At 44.4% G+C, this 24,284-nt stretch overlaps 1 protein-coding gene across 5 annotated transcripts in view; it reads right to left on the reverse strand.

The window, feature by feature from the left end:
- Window positions 1-24,284, reverse strand: part of MAP3K4 (mitogen-activated protein kinase kinase kinase 4) — a 188,216-nt gene that overhangs the window by 155,069 nt on the left and 8,863 nt on the right. For 3 of the 5 annotated variants that reach the window (XM_075596742.1, XM_075596746.1, XM_075596741.1), the window contains exon 2: window positions 8,163-8,452. The exons of the other annotated variants lie outside the window; for them this stretch is intronic. In XM_075596742.1, the coding sequence (XP_075452857.1) occupies window positions 8,163-8,245 (83 nt within the window). In that variant the 5' untranslated portion in view covers window positions 8,246-8,452. The remainder of the gene's footprint in view (window positions 1-8,162; window positions 8,453-24,284) is intronic. 5 annotated transcript variants of the gene reach the window in all.

Genomic DNA, 24,284 nt, shown 5'->3' on the forward strand with positions numbered 1-24,284 from the left:
CTAAACCCCGTTATAACGCGCCTCGCTATACCGCGATTCGGTTATAACGCGGTTTTCCCATGGCTCCCGTTTAAAAAAAAAAAAAAAAAATTTAAATTTTTAAAAAAAAAAATTTATTTTTTTGCACACTGCACACACTCCACACACTGCACACACTGCACACACTGCACACACTGCACACACTGCACACACTGCACACACTGCACACACTGCACACACTCACACACTCACACACTCACACACTCACACACTCACACACTCACACACTCACACACTCACTGCTCATTGCTCATTGCTCACACTGCACACACACTGCACACTGCACACACTGACACACGGCACACACTGCACACACTGACACACTACACACACACTGCACACACACTGCACACACACTGCACACTGCACACACACTGCTCATTGCACACACTGACACACTGCACACACACTGCACACACACTGCTCACACTGACACACACTGCTCATTGCTCACACTGCACACACCTCACACTGCACACACACTGACACACTGCTCATTGCTCACACTGCACACACACTGCTCACACTGCAGACACACTGCTCACACTGACACACACTGCTCATTGCTCACACTGCACACACTGCACACACACTGCTCACACTGACACACACTGCACACTGCACACACACTGCTCATTGCTCACACTGCACACACACTGCTCACACTGACACACACTGCTCATTGCTCACACTGCACACACTGACACACTGCTCACACACTGACACACACTGCACACACACTGCACACACTGACACACTGCTCATTGCTCACACTGCACACACACTGCTCATTGCTCACACTGCACACACTGACACACTGCTCACACTGCACACACACTGACACACACTGACACACTGCTCACACACTGCACACACTGACACACTGCTCATTGCTCACACTGCACACACACTGCTCACACTGACACACACACACACACACACACTACACTTATACATAAATCAGCCTTACCTTACCTTGGGGATGATTTTTGAGGCATGTGGCTGCAGGGTGGGGGTGGTGCTGCGGTGGAGGGGGATGATGGCTGCTGCGGGGGCCCCCGATGCTGCGGGGGCTGGTGGGATGGCCCGGTGCAGCGCGGGGGGGGCATGGGGGGGGGGGGGGAGGGCAGGACGACCCTGCGCTACGGCAGGGCCAGGGGGCCCTGTATTGCGGCGCGAGGGCCCTGTGCTGCGGCGGGGGGAGCCGGACCGGAGGGGAATCCCCCCTCCCATCTCCTGTCACGCGGTGGCAGGGGGAGCCGGACCGGAGGGGAATCCCCCCTCCCATCTCCTGTCACGCGGTGGCAGGGGGAGCCGGAACCGGAGGGGAATCCCCCCTCCCATCTCCTGTCACGCGGTGGCAGGGGGAGCCGGAACCGGAGGGGAATCCCCCCTCCCATCTCCTGTCACGCGGTGGCAGGGGGAGCCGGAACCGGAGGGGAATCCCCCCTCCCATCTCCTGTCACGCGGTGGCAGGGGGAGCCGGAACCGGAGGGGAATCCCCCCTCCCATCTCCCGTCACGCGGTGGCAGGGGGAGCCGAACCGGAGGGAATCCCCCTCCCATCTCCCGTCACGCGGTGGCAGGGGGAGCCGGAACCGGAGGGGAATCCCCCCCTCCCATCTCCCGTCACGCGGTGGCAGGGGGAAGCCGAGGACCGCGTTATAACGGGGTTTAGCTGTATATATATATATATATACATACAAAGGCAGATGTCACTCGCAATAAAGGTAGAAAGTCGGTGCTTGTCCCATATAATATTGAATAAAAATGGAGATTCCTTACCAGGCAGACCAGGAGTCCAAAACTACGCAGCAAGAAACGAGACAGCACTCAGATAGATATCAAATATAGATGTATTGAAAAAAGGCACATTCAACCGACGTTTGGGTCCTGAAACAGGACCTTTCTCAAGGGAGTGCTCAACCTTAAGTGACAAAAACCACCATTATATACCCCACATGCAACACCATTAGCAAACAGTGATAGGTTAACAACCTGCCCCTCCTCTCTGGATCAGCTGAAAGCAACTATACACAAAACGATCTAAATGACATCATTGCTATGCAACCTATAAGACCCGGAGTGTCTGTATGGGGGAACCCTTAAAGCAGAGGCCCGTGAGCATGCGCAGGTGTACAATGTCAGGCGCGAGTGTAAATGTGTAGATCTCAACCACCACCTATGCGCCGAGATACAGCGTCTAGTATCGTCAAAGCGATACCACAAAAGGGGGGGACCATCGCGCATATGTGTACTAATATGCCAAAGCACGGAGCGCGAGAAAGAGACACCATTGCGCATGCGTGCAGGGACGGAATATGAGCGTCTCAAGTTGCCATGGCGATACAATACCGGGGCAGTCATTGCGCATGTATGCGCTGACAGTCTGTAACACGGAGCGCGAGTGGAAGCCCATTGCGCATGCGTGCAGGTATAGCATGTAAAAGCCAGAATAACTGGTAGAGTATGAACGCAGCTTAAACGCACAGCCTTAGGGTAAACTGAATACATTAATAAGCATGAGGTAATGCATCCTGAGGAGGCACAATACAGTGTGAACACCAAAGTGCTAAATAAAAATAAAAAGCCATATATAAAAAACAAGTGTGTAGGCAAGAAAGGGAAAGGAAAGGGGGGGGTTGAGAAGCAACATACAGGGGGACGAAAAACAAAGGAAAGTACAAAAGGATAATGGGAAAGGGGAAGGTAGGAAATGAGGGAAAGAAACCAGACAAATTAGAAAAAAAGGGGGAATAATAATAAACAATAAAGACCAATGGGTATACTGAGGGCCATGTCAAGGACAATGGCAGCAGTGTATAGGGGAGGCAAAAAAGGAGCAAATGTAAGATAAACTGTTAAAGTTGAAATAATTAAATAAAGCAACCAAGTCTCAAGTCCTCATTCAAGCCATAAGGTGACAATGTCCTCATGTCGTGAATGGCTTTAGCCTCCAACTGGAGCAGCAGTCTGTCACGATCCCCACCACGTGTTGATAGGTTCGCTTGTATAATCGGCATACATTTCAGCGACGAAAGGCCATGACGGTGTTGTTTGAAATGTCTCGCCACTGGGAGGAGTTTAAGGTCGTCATCAACATTTTGGTCCAAGAGTGCCTTACGGATTGTCGACCTGTGCACAGCCATGCGTTCTTTCAGTATGCGGCTTGTTTTGCCTATATTGTAAAGGCCACAAGGACAATTAATAAAGTAGACAACAAATTTCGACTCACAGGTCATAGCAGACTTAATGCCGATAGATTTCCAACTATGTTGATGACGACCTTAAACTCCTCCCAGTGGCGAGACATTTCAAACAACACCGTCATGGCCTTTCGTCGCTGAAATGTATGCCGATTATACAAGCGAACCTATCAACACGTGGTGGGGATCGTGACAGACTGCTGCTCCAGTTGGAGGCTAAAGCCATGTGTATGTATATGTGTATGTACTGTATATGTGTATGTATATGTGTGTGCGCGTGTGTGTGCGCGCGTGTGTGCGCGCGCGTGTGCGCGCGTGTGTGCGCGCGTGTGTGCGCGCGTAATTTTTTTTTTTTAAGGAGACAGAACAAAAGTAGTCAAGTTTATTCAGTGGTTGAAATGTGATATTAGGCGTATGGAGTTGTACTATTTCCAACATTCAATAGAAGACAAACAAATAAAGATAGAAATTAAGTAACAAGAAAATCTCCATACTGAAAAATTAAGACAACAATACGTTGAGTGTGTTTTTAGAGATGCCCCAAACTATGCACTCATCACTGTGCTACTGATATTGCAGCATTCTGTTACCTGCGTTCTCGGTGGGAAGTAGTTTAGGTTGTATATTTACTGCATCTCCAACACGCAATGCAAATTCTAGCTTTAGTGTGATTGTGTCATGTTTGTAATACCTCTGGGTATTTTTTTTTTTTTTTTTTTTAACACTGTCAAAAAGCTATTGAGCTACACAACTGTGCTAAATATTATAAAATCAGGGCCTTGTTAAATAGTAATATTACAGGCATCTCAGACACTATTATCTTGCACAAAAGGTATTTGCCATATGGAACATTCAGACACAGAGCGCTCTCACACGGCAGCTATTAGATTGTATTTATTCATGGTTCACAAGTGACATCATTTTATCTTTTACAACAGCATCTCTCCCTTCTTCGGAGGGTTTAAATAGTGTACACGGTCTGTTACCAGGGTCCCCTGGAGACAAATTGCTGCATTCTAATAACTTGGAAACCCTCAAGAAAAGAGTGCCAATTGCCCATGGGAAATCAATATGGCATCCAGCTGCGTCACTACCAGTGAGCCAATCAATAAACGGGAAACAAACATTCTCTCACTTTCTAATCTGAGAACTCATTTCGGTTTTACCAGTAGGAAACCCTCAATATGTTCTAGGGCAGGGCTCTTCAGCTCTGAAGCGTGCAAAAGGCCTTGGAGTGTCTGATTATGCCATTTTTATTGTAGTTGCTCAAGCAGCCAAGTACAATTTCTTACACTAAAATCCCCTTCCAAGCCAAGTTAATAGAAATATATATGGTAATGGTGGTATAAATGCTTGCAGTCTTACAGTATAATAATTTATAAGTCTTTAAATGTATCCAGAATGTCATATTAATCTTTGTAACCCTACATTAATATAGATGTGGCCCCATTGAAAAGCTAGGAAGAGCCCTTCTCTACGTCCATGAACATTAAGCTTCCCAGAGGTGTTCCCCCTTCCCTTGTTAATTTGTCTCCACACTGGCTTATGCTGCATGTTACGCTGGAATAATTGGGTAAACTTTAGCTAAGACCCAATATAAAACCAATAAATACAGAATAAATCTAACAAAAAAATTTTTTTTTTTAAATTCATGCCATTTGTTTTCCTAAAACACACTCTCACACTCTCACACTCTCACACTCTCACACTCTCACACTCTCACACTCTCACACTCTCACACTCTCACACTCTCACACTCTCACACTCTCACACTCTCACACTCTCACACTCTCACACTCTCACACTCTCACACTCTCACACTCTCACACTCTCACACGCTCACACGCTCACACGCTCACACGCTCACACGCTCACACGCTCACACACTTATATATCCTGAAGTATGTGGAGATGTAAAAATGTCGCTGAAATGTTACGGGGGGAAAAGTTTCTTCTAAAACTGCAGGCTTTCAGGAGGAAACCCGAAGTTTTTTTTTTCCAGAAGCTACAGTATTAGCTGAAAAAGAATGTACTACTGTAGCTGTCACTGTATGTAAAAACATAGATAGCCTTTTGAGGTCAAATCTGTAGTAAGGAATTCAATCCTCACTTCCCTTTCAACAGAAATTTACATCTGAAGTTTTAGGAGGTTTTGTGCAATAACAAAACAATAGTGGGATTCTCTAGTCACCTTAATCTCCATGTCCCACTCCTGAAGGGGGAGGGGGGGGGCAGGGGAAATCTATATGTATATGTGCATAACGCATAATGTGCTTTTGGCATGCAAATAAACATGTTGCTTTTCTTTACTTTACAGATTGCCTCGTATATTATTTGCATACAGCAACACTTATCTTTGCAGACAATGCATCAACACTATTGTGGCGCTATAATCCAACAATAACCGTGATATAATGTAAAGTAATGATTAGATCCAGGATTTTGCCTTATGCATTTTGAAGTTTATTTCCGTGTTCGGAAATGCTACATTTCTCTTTTAATATTTTATTATCATTGTAGCAGGGATCCCCTTTCTTATCTCCTGGGGGAGAGAACAGCTCCGTAGTAAGGAGAAGCAGTAGTATTGCGTCGGCAATGTTATGGTTGGCATGGCCCTTCAGACTGTGTAATGCGTATGCACGGTGGCTACCTTGGGGATGGCACAGCCGAAAGGAAGAGGCAGAGACTGACAGGATTTCCTCCGCGGTACAGGGGTTAACTTGGCAGAACATCCGGAACCAGGGAGTAGGAAGGGAGAGTTCGGGGAGCCTGTCAAGCTCACAGACTAGGCCCAAAGTCTGCCCCTAGGCCCCAGGTAGTTTCCCCTCACATTAGAACGTGTGCAGGACTGGCCCTATGCATAGGTAGCTCCCGGAAGCTAGGAAACACAGCGGAGCAGACCGGATCGCAGAGGGAGGCTTCCCTCAGCGGCCTGTGTACCAGTCACCATCCGGATATTAAGATGTGAGGGGCTTGTTGTTGGAGACCCCTGCTGCTGTTCTTGCCCTTGCTGGGAAATGTGGCTTGTCGGGACTATAAGCCAGGAAGGTATTGTGCACCAACGCAAGGGAGAAGGTAGCGCTATCCTCACACACACTGGGAGGGGTTGCTTGCTGGTCTCTGGGTTACAGGTGCCCGAGCACCCTAGGTACTATTGGGGCTAGCTATCCCAGGACTATATTACTGTTATCCTTGTTGTATTCATTCGTGCATTGTATTGTAAGTATTACAGAGCAAAAAAACGAATATCAGCTCCAGAAGCAAAAAGGTAAGTGAAATCAAATAACAGTCTTTTAAATTGATAATAGCAATGTCCGGTACATATAAGTATAGATGCAGGGAGAGGGGAGAAAAACCAAGGGGTTAAGCAAGGTATAAGAAGCGGGGTACATACAGAGGTTGGATTCCCACCAGGCTGTGTGACTCCCTGAGAAGCTTCCCCTTACCCCCGTCTCCTTCCAAATGAAGTGGTGTACAGCCGCACGCTCACAAGGTGTCACCACTAATCCATTCCTCCCGCAACAATGGTGAAACCGGTGGTGTCCTCCGATCCAGGCAGCAACAGAAACAAAAAATGGATCGAGTTAACTACCGCTTGCAATGAAAAGAAGTTGGGGAACTCACCAGAATTGAAGGTTAAAAAAGTCTTTAATGAAAACTACATAAAATGACAAAACTCCTCCTCCCACGTTTCACGCCCACTATGGCGCTTTGTCAAGGAGTTGACAAAGCGCCATAGTGGGCGCGAAACATATGGGAGGAGGAGTTTTGTCATTTTATGTAGTTTTCATTAAAGACTTTTTTAACCTTCAATTCTGGTGAGTTCACCAACTTCTTTTGTTTCTGTTGTAAGTATTAGTTAAGGCCTTCTGTGGGACCACAGTAAAGGAGTTATATTATACCGGGTTGTGATTGTTTTATTGAGGTATACCCTAAGGCAGGGGAGCGCAATCTTTTTCCCATGCGCCCCTTGCCGAGTGTCCTGCTCTCCGCGCACCCCACTGCCTCCCTCCTCCTTACCGTGGTTACCGGCATTTGGGCGTTATGTCGTCACGTTGCCATAGCAACGTGGCGTCACATAAGCCCGCAGCGTAATTAGATGCAGTGTTGCATGGCGACGCGTCTCAAGATGCCGGCTGAACCACGGTAAGTAAGGTTTACAGAGGCCTTCGACGCTTCCCCGGCACTTAATTTAAGTGCCTTCGGAAAGCACGCGGGGCCTCGCGCTCCTCGCAGTCAATCTCGCGCCCCGCCTCCCATTTTGCACACCGCTGCCCTAAGGTATACGAGTTCCTATGAGGAGTCATCCTATTACCCAGGATTATCATAGTTGGAGGAGCTGCACCATAAAGTTATAGAGAACACACAATCACCCCAGGCTTCCTATGAGCGGAGGCTCAGGCCTTCTGTACACTCAATAGGTAGCACCAGTACCTTAATTACCGCTGTTTCCCATAGGGATAGGGGAAAGGCCGTTACATCATTATTCCACCTTCTTACATAGGCAAAGCCAGTATAACAAGCCTAACACTGATGAGACCCTAAAAGGTCGAAAGAGCGGTCTGTGAGTAGGTTTACCGGCTATGCACTTCTTTAACCCATGCTGTGATGAGAAGCTGTGTAATATGACAGGCATATGATTATAGGTATCCAAGTTAAAATGGATTTGAAGCACAAGGTGACACGGTGTGCTCATTTGTCATTCCCCAGAAACCCTTGCTGCAGTGGAAGCATTGTATGCTAAGAGAGAATGGGGAAAAGCAGGGTTGCAGACCTGTCTGAGACATGCGAATGTGCTCAGAAATTTTATTTTTATTTGCAAGTAGTCAATGAACTACATCCAAAATTGGGAAAACATAAATGGAAACAATTAAAGCAGCATTCCCTTAAAAAAATTTTTTAATTATTTCAAACATACCTCAAACAGGGAGATCCCGGCATCTGTGGACCCTCCAGTTCAGGAGCACCGTAGCTGGCTTTCCACCGACTTGGCTCCAACATTAAAAATTGGCTGTGGGGTCAGGGCTTCCTTTGGCAGCCAATCGAAAAGCTGCAACGTCATCAGGAGATGACCTTGTAACCTTCTATTGATGACCCTGCCACCATGTCTGTAGTCCGGCGGTCATAACCAGCACAACAAGACCTACAAGTATCTGGGGAACCAGGACGATTACCCATCAGCTGCGGGAGACTTCTGGTTCAGGTAAGCTAAAAAATAAAAATAATGTTTAAATAGCAGCGAGCCGACTAAACTGCTACTTAAAATCTTCCACATCCTGTTTTTGTTGGTTTCTAATTCTCCAGAGGCATCATGTTTTAAGATTTTAAGATCCAATAAACTGAAAGCACTCATTATGTTAAAGCCTTCTCTGTCATTATTACAGTTGTTCCACAATCAATCAATGATTTGTTGTACTGTAGATTGGGATACCTTTTAGGGGACCAAGATTACAGTTCTTCATAGATTAAATTTTTTTCACTTGGTGTATTAATTGATTTAAGTAAGGGATATTTGCGCTTGATTTTGTTTGTTTTTTGTTCATGAAATAATAGTGAATAGAATAAACCTCTATACAATATATAATCGAATCAAACTGTAATGTTGGTCCCCTAAGCAGTATAAAAACCTATTGTACAACGAATATAGATCTTTACAGTATCGATATGGCTACTACAACTTCTGTAATAATGTTACTTAGAATTGAAAAATTAGGCTTTTCTTAGTTCTTCAAAAAACCATAATCTTCATGCTGGACTAAAAAGAGAAGCCACTTCTTTGTAATCTTGAAAAATCTACAGCATAATTCAGATCCACTTAACTGATCTATATTGTCCAGAGAAGTCATATGGATAATTTTTGGCTGAAAACCATCACTGACGAAAATGGGAATTATTGAGTGACAGCAGCCTGAACAGCCGCTTGGGACTATACAGATGAAATCTCCGGCTCTGGCTGATCTTCCATGAGCCCCTTTGTGTTTCAGCATTCTGGGTGTTACAGCTGGTGCTCATCAACAAGATAAGGGTACCCGCTTTCTAGGTTTTATCCATAAGTGAAAAATGAATGGGGGGCGGGAGTTTGTTTAACCAGAATCACTAATTATACGTTGCTTTTTAGAAGAACACAACTTTAGAGGACTGACGTGTGTAAAACGCTGTCTGCCCAAAATAGAAAAGTACGTGGAAAGCTCATAATTGAGTATAATACGATTAAAAAATAAATAAATTAAAAAAAAGAGAGAAAAAAGGTAAAACAAACAATTCAAACAAAAAAAAAAAAAACACATTTTCATGGAGATTATTATTTGATTTTTTTATAGAAGTCACTTTCCTATAAAGGCAGGTGTGTTATGAGGATGATAAGATACTGTAATAAGAAAGACTTGTGTGGAATGTATGACCACGCTCATTGTACGGCTATAATACACGGGACAGAATGATGCTCCCCATCACTTTGCATACCATTACAGAAGCTACGGTGCTAAAACATGTACTTTTTGTAGAAGCAAGCTGGGGGCTACACAACATGAAGTTTTTTGTAGCATTTGCTGTGGACCAGATGGTAAATCTGAGTAAATTAGCATGTTCAAACACTTTGCTAGAAATAAGAGACATAATCTATGCAAGATGGCAACTAAAATACCTGATGTACAACTAATTTCTCTCTCAACATTCTGTCATATTCCCTGAGAATGTTCCACTCCAGAACGACTTGAATGCTTTAACAGAGTATGAATTAATATTGATCTAATGCATGGCCAATTGTATATACAGGACAATACATTTTAATTTCGTAAAAATAAAAAGGGTGCGTTTAAACCTCAAAAACATAAGCAGTACTGTAAAAAATATGCTGCAAACCCTAATTGTAATAGCTCCATGCCTCTTAGTACAGTGGTTCCCAACTATTTTTAGTTAAGTAACGCTATAATTAGATTGTGAATTTCTTCGGAACCGCAATCCTCCCTAATAGTGTGTGTGTGATCAGATGCATTGTAAGGAATCCCTATCCTCTCTAAGGCCTTGGCCATGTTTGGCGCTTGCTCGCTCTCGCTTGCCGCCGCTCGCTCTACCAGGAGCTTTTTGCTGTCCTTACAGAGGAGACAGCAAGCGCTTGGGAGGCGGGTATCACTGTGTGTGTGTGTCACTTGGTAGCTGTCAGTGTGTGTGTGTCACTGGGGAACGTGTGTGTGTGTGTGTGTCACTGGGGAACGTGTGTGTGTGTGTGTGTCACTGGGGAACGTGTGTGTGTGTGTGTGTGTGTGTGTGTGTGTGTGTGTGTGTGTGTGTGTGTGTGTGTGTGTGTATATATTATATAATATTTTAAAAATTAAAAAAAGAGACATGTGAGAATAAATTATTTATTAACATTGTGCAACTTTGATAAATATATTCTCACACGCATACACACACACACACACACACACAAAGGCACACACACGCACACACACACACACACACACACACATACACACACATGCATACACACACACACACATGCATACACACACACACACATGCATACACACACACACACACACACACATGCATGAATACACACGCATGCATACACACACATGCATACACACACATACACACACACACACACAATGCACAAACACACACACAGGAGACATGGATCGGGGCAGAAGGGGGACAGGGATCGGGCAGAAGGGGGGCAGGGATCGGGCAGAAGGGGGGCAGGGATCGGGCAGAAGGGGGGCAGGGATCGGCAGAAGGGGGGCAGGGATCGGGCAGAAGGGGGGCAGGGATCGGGCAGAAGGGGGGCAGGGATCGGCAGAAGGGGGGCTGGGATCGGGCCGGGGGCGGGCACGTCACTGGCCGGGGGCGGGCCAATGACATCACGGAGCTGGTTCGCCCTCATTGGGCGAACCGCTCACGTGACCGGCCTGTCTCGCCGGCAAGCGGGGGAATTTTAAATTCCCCTAAGACCTGCGCTTCCGCAAGCGCGCGGAAGCGCAGGTGAGCCCCTACTAAAGCCGCTCTAATTGCGGCTGTAGGGGCTCAGTGCTGAGCGGGAGGGCGCGTCAGCACGCTTCCGCAAGCACGTAGGGAACATGTCCGGGGCCTAATAGTGTGTCTGAGATCAGATACATTGTAAATTCTTCTGTATTTGGTCCAATTTTCAAATGTCCTTAAAGTTGCATGGAACCCTCTAGGAACCCTGGTTGAAAAACACTAGCTTAGTACTTAAATGCCGTTTTTCATTTCTACATACCACTGATGATACACTGATAAGTTGTCTCTCTTAATAAAAGGCACATAACAAGAAATGCAAATAACTTCCGTATTTTGGCTTCTTGGTAAACTAATGTAAACTACTAGAGTGTAGGTTCCTCTGTTTATACACACAGCTTTTTAGGGGGGGGGGGGGGAGAAGCCTCATCAAAACCTATTGTTTAACCAAATCTTGAAGAGTGCCCTAATTGCCAATCCTGCATTTTTTTTCCATTTGCTCGATCAGATCATTTAACAATTCTAAACCACCATGCCACCCTCACACATGGTTCAAAGAGCACAGCTGTAAAGTCCCCTTTCTACACCATTCCAAAAGGCTTCGGGATATCACTTTATTTGAAAATGTATGTTTCACTCTTACATCAGCAACTGACTGCACTGAGCAATTCAGTTTTACATAGATTTAAATAGACTGTATGAAGTAATGCGGAAAGAAATTTAATTCACAACAATCTGACAAAGAATGGTCAGATATTTGGGAAAATCTTCACGCAAATACTGTATGTACTCTACAACCATAGGAGAATGGTTATACAATTTGGATTTGATGGTTGGTCTATGATTCTCGCTAGAATACACCAGATATATCAGTCTTCTCCACTATAAAAATGTGGTTTGAGGGCTCCCCTGACCATATTTGATTGCTTTGCCCAACTATTCAGAGATACTGGTGGAAAATCATAACATTGATCGAGGATGTCCTTGTGGTTAAAGCTGGCCTTGGATCCTCCGCTGCTGGTTCTGAGCAAGCCTCCACAAGATGTGCATAGGTGTCAATTAAAACTCATAAACCATATAGTTAACTGCAGTGAGAGAGCTGTACTATTGCATGTAACTGCAAAAAACAAACTACCGCCCACTATAAATCAACACAATCAAGAATTTGGTCGGTTTTATTTAAAATGGAAAAAGTAACTGCCTCTTGGCTGGTGAATGTTCAGAGATAGGCAGTCATTAATATGTAGGAAGCTATCTTTATAGCAGAGTTGTGTGAAATCGCTCTCTACCTTTTATAAACACGTGCGAGAGACAGTTTCAGTCCCTGTATGGCTGAGACCCCGCTGTGGTCGGGTGCGCGTGTGGGCCACCAGCCCCTTACCTCCAGTCTGCTTGGCCCCGCTGACTCCTTCCGACAGGGCTGACTGAGTGCTGTTACGCGTCAGTCTGCCGAAGCTGCAAGCTCCTAGTGTTTTGCAGCTCTGACGCGTCACGTGGTGCGGCAGTGAGCCAATGAGGAGGGGAGGAGGGGAGCTGTCTGGAGATCTGAGTGCTCTGTGGTGTGTTTTGTGTGTGTTTCGGATGAGACACGGGGGGACGGACAGGACACGGGAGGGGGAGGGACACCCATATCCTGCGCTCCCCATTTCCCTGTGTTTGCTGATGGGAGACGGGGCGCATTGGAGACGGGGCGCATTGGAGAGGGGGCGCATTGGAGACGGGGCGCATTGGAGAGGGGGCGCATTGGAGAGGGGGGGGGGGTCTGAGTTTGCGGGGAGCTGCAGAGACCGGGTGGGGTGGCGTGGCGCTACAGAGACCGGGTGGGGTGGCGGGGAGCTGCAGAGACATGGCCAACCCCAACCTGTTTTGGCCACGCCCCCACACGCAAAAATGCTCCCTATGGACCACAATCAGCCTGAAGTGCCTCTCCACGCGCCGCCTGAGGCAGCGGGGCCTTCGGCCTAAGTGCGCATATGCGCAAGAGAGTGAGGTTCAGTACCTATGTCTGCGCGCAAAAGGTTCAGTGAGTGTGATATATTATATTATGTGTATCACCTGTGTATCTGTGTATGTGTGTATCTATGTATGTGTGTATGTGCACGCGAAAAAGAAGTTCAGTGTGTGCGTGAGGTTCAGTGTGCACGTGTGCACACGAGAGGTTTGTGTGTGTACGTGGGAGAGATGTTCAGTGCGTGCGCAAGGTTTAGTGCCCGTGTGTGTGTGCGACAGTGGGTGTGTGTGTGGGTGCGAGAGACCGTGTGTGTGTGTGTGTGTGGTTCAGTGCTTGTGTGTTATTCAGTGTGTGGGTGTGCGCGAGAGGCTCCGTGTGCTCGTGAGAGAGTGGCTCTGTGTCTGTGTGTGTATATGTGGGTGTATATGTGTGCGCGAGAGAGATTCAGTGCGTGCGCACGAGAGAAAGGTTCAGTGCGCATTGTGATGCCCACACCACGATGTAGCATCTTTTCGCCCCAGATTAAGAAAACTAATTTTGACAGATTTATTATAAATCATTCTTCCTGGTAATGTACAGGTTATTAAGAATTTATTTTAGTGTTACAACTTGAGATGTTGTCTGCCTTGGAGGGGCTCAAGGGCTTACAACACTGTGGCCAAAGGGTTAAACTAAAAGACCATTTTATTCAAAAGACAGACAGATATATACACACACACACACACACACACACACACACACACACACACTACCGTGTATCTGTGTTAATGGATGTAGCACTGAGCTCTGTCTGTGTTTCATGTTTTGTCTCTGGTTTTAAACAGATTAAGACAGGAAACTTATTATTTCTCTATATGAGGTTTATTTACAGGGATAAATAATATACTAGCAGGCCCACCGTCCGTTTAAGTCAAAATGAAATCATAAAATTAACTCCTACTCCTCTTACGAGACTAACTACAGTGTCAGCTTTAACAAATATATATTCACTACGCTTCTCCATGTAAGGAGCATGCTGCTGGTTAAAGGATTGGCCTTACAAATGTGCAAAAACAAAGTGCATGCCTGCGCTTCTCCCATTGGGATAGCAATAAATAGGGAAATAAATGTACATAAACTAAATCTATGACAAAGGAGACTTTTGGTTACATCCTTTGATCAAATGATGCCAAATAAAGCGCAGGGATTAACTTTCTGTTAATGCAGTCAGCTTTAACCCTTACTATCTGGATGGACAGCTAAGCTGGTTACGACCACAAAACAGGTACTATTATAGCTTAACAGATATAAAGTCTCTGAACACAGCAATAAAGGGTTTTGCACATCTGTTACTCCTTTGGAGCAGACGTCCCCGCTTCAGCACAGTCTCGCATCTTTCCTTCCTAGGGGAGCTCGGCCCCACGAGAGCATAGAGAATCTCTCCTCTGTAAGTCCAATGTTAAGGATAAGACATTCCCGCTTCAGCACGGTCTCCCGTCTTTCCTCCTTCCTGGTATTAACGTCCCAGCATGCTCCGCGACCACCTTCCAGCGAGCCTAGGGGCTGTGACAGCTTCCACAGCTGTGGAGAAATCTTCTCTGACCCCCCTGAGGAACAGCAGTCCCTCTCAGTATGGCAGCTTCCGGTGTCTGCTTTAAAACACTTCCTTATTACTTCAGACCAGGCTGATTAGCTGCACCTGAGGGTAGCTTATTCAGGGAAAATTAACTCCATGTGCATTGGAAAAGTCCCATAGCTGCCAGTGACGGTGAAGAGGTAACCAGGCTCAATAATAAAGGTTAAGCCTGTTTGGTTACCTCTGGTCCATGTGTTGGGGTTCAGGAGTGTCAGCTCGTGGACACAACTGTTGTAAAAGTATTACTTGTAATTATGCAACAAAGAATGTTTGTGTTTTTACCTTTCCAGGGATGCCAGCAAGCAGGGATTGCGGTGGTATGAGTTTCAAGGGGGTTTGCGGAGAAAGTGTTGTCAGAATGTGTCTATCTACTCAGGGGCCAGAGTTACTGGTTCCCCTAAAAATGTACCAAGGAATCAGGTCGGATTCCTGGATGCATGTAGACACAGTGTCTCAATAATATCTCCCCTTGAAAACGCTTGAGCGACACCACTAGGGCTCCCTGCTTCAGCACAGCCCAGAAATGTCAATGGTGCTAAGGGATGTAAAGTATAACTATAAAGGAGTCCCCAGGTTAGGGGGATTCCCAGTTACTGTACAGGTAACCCAGAACCTGCTTAGAGGTTCTGGGGGTACTCCAACCATCTATAAGGTTGTGAGGGTGCTTGTAAAGTCCAGTCCTAAGTCTATTTTATAGTGTGTGGGGAATATGGCTTGTAAGAAATAAAGTGCAATTTTTTTATTCTATTCCCCATATTCAGCAAAAAAACTTAGGATATTTTAAAGTGTATATTTTTTTAAATTATGTGTTTTAAAACATATATGCTTGTGCACAGAAATGAGCTGGAACTTTCAGAACCAATGCTCTGACAGGCCACTCGGGCTACCAATTGGTGCCAGTAGGTCTGGCAGGACATCTGGAGATGAAAGCCCCAGAGGATATCTCAGGTGTCAAGACCATCTGGACAGGAGGGAAGGACTCAAGTATCCACGTCCTGGGATCAATGGACGCTCGTTGCATTTCCATTTGCCCCACCAGACTTAGTGGAGCCGACAATGTGTCAGCTGGGAGGGGGAGAAAGATGCTGCTAATGGGCATATTTCCCATTGGCTGATTCATATTTCCCGCCCAGCTGCTATTCAAGCTAGCTCAACACGCCCCCTGACTGACATCATCAACCAGATGAGCCCTGCTCTGAGTGGCTGTGGAGACATTTCTCACGCTTTGGATTGAGCTATATTATTTTTTGAATGAAACTCAGATTAAAAAAAAAAAAAAACACCCTTACACCCACAAGATAGTTCTCCAGTCCTCTAAGATTCTCAGATTCTAAGTTTCCAGTTTCATGTCTCCAGCAATAAATGGCTGCTTCAGTGAAAGGTGCCTGGAATAATTTCTGTCCTGTTTTTGCAACTGTTATCAGGGTTAGTATTCCCTGCACCTAGTAGAGTCTAGGTTGTTACCCCAATTCCCAAGTAAGTGTGTCTTTTTGCTGTAGTTTGTGCATCATTGTGTGTATGCCTTTTCTTGTGAATAAAGTTACAATTTATTTCATTAACTTGTTTTGCTCAATGCATTATCATGGTAAAATAATGTGTAAATTGCCTGATCTCCCGTGACACTGCCCTATTCCAGCACCTAGAGGATAGTGATGGTATCACATATCCCCTCCCCCAAGCAAAACATTGTCCTGTGGAGCGGCCCGTTCACTATTCCCGTGCACCAGCCTCTTTGTCAGAGACTTCTGACATCCATCTCTTCTTTTTCTTTGCCTTCCAGTTGAAGACATTTTCCTTCGGGGCAATTACCATGAAGATACACCTCCACCATTTCCTCTTGTGCTCAGAGTCGTCTTTAAACCCTTAGTTGCGAGTTGCGGGGACGTGTGTTCGGCTATCCGCTTTAGCTCTAGACTTTTCTGCAAGTTTAATTCTGTAACTCTTTTATCCAACTTCAACTTTTCGGACGCCAGGATTTTGACGTTTTTTGTATTCTGCTTCCAGTGATGCTCGGGAAAGGCTCAGGATGGCCTTCAGCTCCCCATGCTGCTCTGTGGGCACCCGCTGTGTACTCAGTCGCTCCTGTAGTACTTGCTGCTTTTCTTTACTAAGCTGTGCTTTGAACGTGCAAGCCTCCCGCTGAGAAACTTCTAGCTCAGTGATTAAGTGTTGAATGTCTTCCTGGGACACCTCATAGATCCTTTCCAGTCAACACACTGTCTCGCTCGGCTTTCCGTTTCTAGCGGTAATCGTAGCCTTTGTCAACTCAAGCTTTCCTGAAAACCCTAAGTCAACATTATCTGCAGCTTCTGTTGCAAACGGAGGCTGTCCTTTTCGCAGGGCCACATAGGAGTCGTCTACCTCTACTGAACTGCAAGAAATCCAGCCCCAAAAATGCCCCACAGAAAGGTTACATTCCATTTAGTCAGGGTTCCGAGGGCAAACTGCGGCCACATGTTCAAGTTCATGGCATTTGTAGCCCTCTGTGTACTTCCCAAAATTAGGTCGGGGTTTTGTCTCCAGTCTACTGGGAATAATGGGACCAGAGTCCCTCCTAGGGGCTGTGTGACTTTCCACTTCTTTATGCGAGTCTATGAGTCCTCGAAGACTTATTCCGAGGAACAGTCTTACCGAACCTCATGACGCACAGGAAGTGAGAACCGGAAAACTCATCTGAACTTGAACTCCTGGGCATCTCCTCAGTAGTCAAGTGACATTCGACTAAAGCGACCAAATGATCAGGCATCTTTCAGGTCACTCTGGCTCACCCACTTCTGGATGGTGCGGAGAAGACCCCTCAGGAACAGGTCTATGACGACTGTCGATGACTGCTGCAGTGGTACATACTTCAAGCTGGAGCCACTTCCTTGCAGAGTGTATAAGGTCGTAGAGTGGAGAGCGGGGAGTCTTCACTGTATCGTAATGGCAGGAGTGGAACCGTTGGGCCTGAACCGCGAGGGTGACCACTAGCCGTGCCATAATCTCCACCTTCAGTGTCATAGTTTTTAGTTTGCACTGGCTCCAAGTCATAATAGGCTTTTTGTGAGTCGCCCACCAAGAAGGGAGCAATTATTCCAACCCACTGCTCAGCTGGCCACTCTTCGCGTACTGAGATGCGCTCGAAAATTGACAGGTATGCCTCAACGTCATCATCATTTTCTGAATGAGGTGCGATTTTACCTGGTGAGTGACCTGTGGGGCCCCGCTACTCTGGGCTGTAATTCTCTGTCCCAACACTAGGAGCTCCTGTGTAGGCGAAGGTGCGCCTCGTGTTGCTCTTCTTTTAGAGTCTGATGCAGGGACAGCTCCATCTGCTGTACTAACAACACCGTAGTTTCAGTTTGTGATTTTGAACTTTCATCATGAGATTTTGATCATTGTTGCAACCCTTGTATTAAAGTAGCAGCACAGCCTGTTTGGCTGCACTGTAGAACAGCTGTATTCTTTGCTTGGGCACGCTGTACCAAGGTCAAAAATTCCTCCATTTTTTCCTCTCAGGTGTATTCTTCACCTTGACTGGCGGTTCTATATCCTTAATTCTTCACACTTTCCCCTGTGTATCCTGTAAGCCCAACACAATGGGACAGACTCTGCTTGCAAATTTTTTTTTTTCACTTCAGTTGAGTGGCCATTTTAAATTCCCGCATTTATTTTCAAACCCACAGTTTCTGCTTCTCAGTGGCTTTTGGACTGCCCGCATTAAACTCCACCAATTGTGATGCCCACACCACGTTGTAGCATCTTTTAGTCCCAGATTAAGGCAGGAAACGTAGTATCTCTATATGGCATTTATTTACAGAGATAAATAATATACTAACGGGCCCACCGTCCCTTTAAGTCAAAACAAAATCATAAAATAAACTCCTACTCCTCTTCGGAAACCAACAACACAGTCAACTTTAACCCTTACTACCTGGATGGACAGCTAAGCTGGTTACCACCACAAAACAGGTACTATAATAGCTGAACACATATAAAATCTCTGATCACAACAATAAATGGTTTTGCTTATCTTTTACTCCTTTGGAGCAGATGTCCACGCTTCGGCACGGTCTCGCATTCTTCCTTATTAGGGGAGCCCTGCCCCATGAGAGCTCACAGAATCTCTCCTCTGTAAGTTCAACGTTAAGGATAGGACAGCCCCGCTTCAGCACGGTCTCTCATCCTTCCTTCTTCCTGGGATTAATAACCCAGGCATACCCAGAAGGCTCCACAACCACCATCCAATCCAGCGAGCCTTGGGGCTGTGCCAGCTTCCACAGCTGGGGAGAACTCTTCTCTGTCCCCTCAGAGGTTCAGCGCATGTGCGAGCGAGACAGAGAGGTCCAGTGCGCGCGAGAGAGAGAGCACGAGAGAGTGAGGTACGGTGCACACGCGAGAGGTCCAGTGCGCTTGCCAGAGCGAGCAAGAGAGGGAGGTCCAGTGCGCACGAGAGAGCAAGAAAGGGAGGTCCAGTGCGCGAGAGAGAGCGCGAGAGGGAGGTCCAGTGCGCTAGCGAGAGAGGGAGGTCCAGTGCGCGAGCGAGAGAGGGAGGTATACTAAGTATTTTATATTCTTGGCCATCCCTGCAAAATATATTATGGCTGCACATCCATAGGTTTGATCGAAATGTATTATAATCCCCCTTTTTCTGTTGCGTGCTCTCAATTTCTGAATGGTTTGCTTACAAACCATACATACATACATACTTCTGCAAGCAGTTTATATTTAAATGGATTAGGGTGACTGTTCTTTCCAGAAATGGTTAGGGGTTTTTTTTTTTAATTTTTTTTTTTTTTTTTTTACATCCTCACACAAAGTAAGCAAATGTCTCAGAAAATACATATTAAATCTCAAAAGTGAAAGTGCAAGGAAAGGGGAAAGGGAAATGGACAGGGCGCTTCTTTAGGGTGAATGTGAAAAACAGTGTTTAAGAAATGGGTGAAACAACATAAATGTGAATACACTTATAAACAATTAGGAATTACCCTTCACCAACCAGTGGTAAAATAAGTATTAAAATACAAATAGTGATTAGCAGCTCAACTTCCTCAAATAGGACTGTTCTCAGTCCCAAAATGTGCAATTTATTTTCTTCTGGGGGAGGAGGAGTGCATGTGTGCTTAGTGATACATGTGGATAAAAGAAATAAAAGCAAATATAGTGTAGATGGTAAATATTAATTATACATCACTCTGTTAGCCTTAAGTAGTTGCACTCACAAAACTCTTGTAAAGGTAAGCGTGTCAGAGATTCTTCTCTCTCTGACTGGCGCCCTTGTGATGAATATATATAATGAATCTCAGGATATCCCTCAATAGGTATAGGGTGTCGACATGGAAAAGAAGAAAGCCACAATAGTGCATACTATTTGACCAGATGTATTCAATGCAGTATAAAGAGAGCAATTAAACTGACATTTTCAATGAAAAAACAGGCATTGGAGAGAACCGCCGAACATAGAAGGACCCCGTCAGTACACAGCTTCTTAGCGTATAGATAGATAGATAGGATAGATATCTATATATATATATATATATAGATATCTATATATATATATATATATATATATATATATATATATATATATATATATATATATATATATATATATATATATATATATATATATATATAATACATATACAAAAAATGGTTAAAAACAAAGAAATTTGATATCAAGCATTAGTAAATATAAAAAATATAATCAACCAGTATATATGCATACATGTATAATCATAATAGTGGAGAAAAATAATTGAACAAATGAAATAAAGAAAATAAAAATATACATAAAAAAATGAAACTATATATAAAAAAATAAATTATAATGAAAAAAATAACTATTAGTATGTAGTAATACAATCTCTGTGCTCTCTACTCCCTCAGTCCTGGAGAAAGTGTTTTAACTCCCAATCGGAGTTCATGCCGAGGGGGTAGAGAGTCCTGAGAGTGTATATCCAATACATCTCTTTCTTATTGAGTGTATTCTCTCTATTGCCACCCCTAGGTTGACAAGGTATGTGTTCTATGACAGAAAAGGAGAAATTGCCTATGCCTCCCCAGGGACATTGAGAGAAATATCGAGACACTGGATGAACTAAGTCGTTCTTCTTAATTAAGCAAGTATGTTCAGCTATTCTAAGCTCAAGAGATCTAATGGTGCGGCCCACTTATCTATGGCCACATCCGCAAAAAAAAGAAAAACAACAAAACTTGTATTACAATTTAAAAAATTCTTAATGTAATATTTCTTAACATCATTAGCATATGTAATAAATTTAGCAGGTAATGCATATTGACACATGGAACAATTTCCACACCCAAAGAACCCCTTTGGTATACTTGTAACATTGGGAAAACTGGATCGAGAATCGAAAACACTTGGTGATAGATAAATGCTAAAGTTCTAGCCTTACGATAAGTGAATCTTGGTCCCCCTTGAACCATAGTACAAATATCCTCATCCAATAGTAGTGTGCGCCAATATTTAGACACCATTTTAGAAATTTGTTGTGATTGTTGACTGTAAGTTGTAATAAAAAATGGACTCTGTGTGGAATTATAATGTGACTTTTTAGATCTTTATTTGTTTGATTTAGATCCAGTTTTCCGAATGAGGACTTCCCCATCCATGGTATCTGCTTTAACAAAAGCAGCTGAAACATCTTTGGCAGAATAGCCCCTCGCCAAAAATCTGTCAGACATATCCTTAGACCTTGACAGGAATATGTCATTGTTTGAACAGAGTCTCTTTAATCTCATAAATTGAGCTCCAGGAATATTCCTGATCAATGAACGCGGATGGCATTGAGAAGCGTATTCCTGTAGTTCTCTTTTCGATTGATATATATATATATATATATATCAATCAATCAATCAGTCTGAATGGTCATGTCGTTGTCAATATACAGGAGCAAATCTAAGTAGTGAATATGATTAATGTTATTTAGACTTGCCTGTGTGTCAGGGTTTTTTTACTCTTTGATAAAGTCCCATGACGGGATGAAACACGTCAGAGTGTTCCTGTCTGTGATGTCCAGCATTTTTTCTCAATAAAGCTGATTTTATACTTTAAAAGCTTGGCGTAGTACAAGGGAGTAGTGACCATTCATCACTTTTCCATGCATTTGTATTTATCCTGGATGGAGCACACAAGGGTCTCATACATTTAGCAGGAAGATTTTTGCTACAGCACAGCAGAGGCGGTATCCGTTTGAACTGCGCGCCGGAGCGCTTTGCATGCTGGGTCCCAGCCGGAGTGCAGTCACTTACCTTCGAGACGGCGTCTTCATCATCAGCACAGACCTCTCCTTTTGCCGTGTTGAATTCCACCCCCAAAAACTTTAGCAGTTGAGTGGGTGCTAGGTGACTCATGTCTCTGTTTATTAACCAACCATGTTGTTCCAAGAAGGTTATTTCCATCTCCTGGTCTTGTTCTAATATCTCTCGACTGTTTGACTTTACCAAGATGTCGTCCAGGTATGGGTATATTTCTACCCCTCTTTTTCTCATTTCTGCCACTAATGGGGCTAAAACTTTTGAAAATGTCCTTGGAGAGGTCGCCAGACCGAATGGCAGTGCTGTGTACTGATAATGATGTTGGTTCACTGCGAACCTTAGGAATCTTTGGTGTCTCCTTGATACGGGCACGTGTAGATAAGCGTCCCTTAAATCTATCGATACCATCCAGTCTCCTGGTTGTACCTCCTGAATGATCAGGTTCAAAGACACCAACTTGAATTTTCTTATTTTCAAGAATGTATTTACCTTTCTCAGGTCTAGGATTGCTCTGTAATCTCCTGAAGACTTTTTTACTAGGAATATTCTGGAATAAATTCCACTTCCTCTGTCTTCCTGAGGTACCTTCGTTATTACTTCTGCTTGTAGTGACTTTTTAAAACTGAATTAATTTGCCTTTGACTGTACACTTGTTGTTAGGCATATATTTCTTCTTGGCATTTCTTTGAACTCTATGCTGTATCCCTGACGAATGGTTTCCAATATCCATTTGTCCTGTATTGTTTGGGCCCATGTTGCAGAAAACTGCGTCAGTCTTCCTCCCACTGGCAACTGCTGGGCCCTTTGACCTTCATGCGAATTTGTTCTTGGCAAATGATCCTCTCCCTATGGCGCCTCGAAAAAGCCGGTTCTGACCGCCTCTCCACGTTTGCCTTGAAAACGATCTGCTAGGTCTATATGCTTTTGCTTCTTTGTACCGATTTCTATCAGATTGCTGGAAACCGAATCTTCTGTTCCTGTTTTCCTGGGGCAAAAAACTACTCTTACCTCCTTATGCTTTAGTTATTATAGCATCCAACTTGTTGCCAAAAAGGAATTCTCCTTCAAAAGGTAATCCGCATAGGCTATTCTTTGACGCTGAGTCCGCCATCCATTGTCTTAGCTATAACACCCTTCTTGTTGACACTGCTAAAGCCATAGCTTTAGCTGCTAATCTGACCGCATCCAAAGAAGCCTCAGCTATGTAGTCTGTTGCCCACTTTACTTCAGACAGTGCCTTTAGGACCGAACTTCTTTTTACACCTTTGTCTAGTGCCTCCTCTATGTTGGCAATCTAGACACGCATTGCCCTTGCCGCAGATACATTTTCCCAAATCTTTTTGGTATATATACTTTGGCGTCTGGCCACGCCAGTTCTGATTGAATAAGGTCCTTGATCACCTTATGTACAGGGAAAACTCTACTTTTTTCCTGTCTTGATCCAAATAAGTTATCTTTCCTCTGAGTCAACTCTTCAGTGTCTTCCAATTCTAAAGCCTGTCTCATGGCTTTGATGAGAGGATCCACCATTTCTACATCAAATTCAGATTCATCCTCCTGAATATCTTGATCTGATTAATCTAATTCACCTTCTGACACCTGAAAGCATTCTATGTCTGATTCATGAGATGAAAAGCCTTTTCCCCTTATCCAAACTGGTTTGGGATCTTGATTTTTTTGCACAGGGTTAACTGCTTGTTGTACCGCAGCATCCACGCTCTGCTTAACTGCCTCCTTCATTAGTACAAGGAAGGTGCTCATCTGCTCTTAGAATCTCCCGCTGCTGCCTTAAGGCAATTTTTCACACAGCTTCTTTCCCATCAGAGCCGGCTTCTCGCATGCAGCGCACCACTTAGTTTTTTTTAGTGGCTTTTCTCTTATACTGCAGGGATTCCCCAGTACCCTTCGAAGTTTCTGCTTCCGGAAGGGTAATCACCGAGCTAACTTAATAAAAACAAAATAAATACTAAATATACACCCTAATATATATATATATATATATATATATATATATATATATATATATATATATATATATATATATAAAAACAACATTACCATTCTCTCGTCCGGTAAAGAAAGACTGCACTCGGTTCAGTAATCATATATATATATCCTAGTCTTGGAAACTGATCCTTTAGCAGTCTTCAATTTTGATTCAATATCCAGCACTTGGCTTCTCCCTGCTGAGCGTTCCATGCTGCAGTTTTTTCTCTCACACACAGTGTCTCCGTCGC

The sequence above is a fragment of the Ascaphus truei genome, chromosome 4 (genome assembly GCF_040206685.1).
Source record: "Ascaphus truei isolate aAscTru1 chromosome 4, aAscTru1.hap1, whole genome shotgun sequence".
In the NCBI taxonomy this organism is placed as follows: domain Eukaryota; kingdom Metazoa; phylum Chordata; class Amphibia; order Anura; family Ascaphidae; genus Ascaphus; species Ascaphus truei.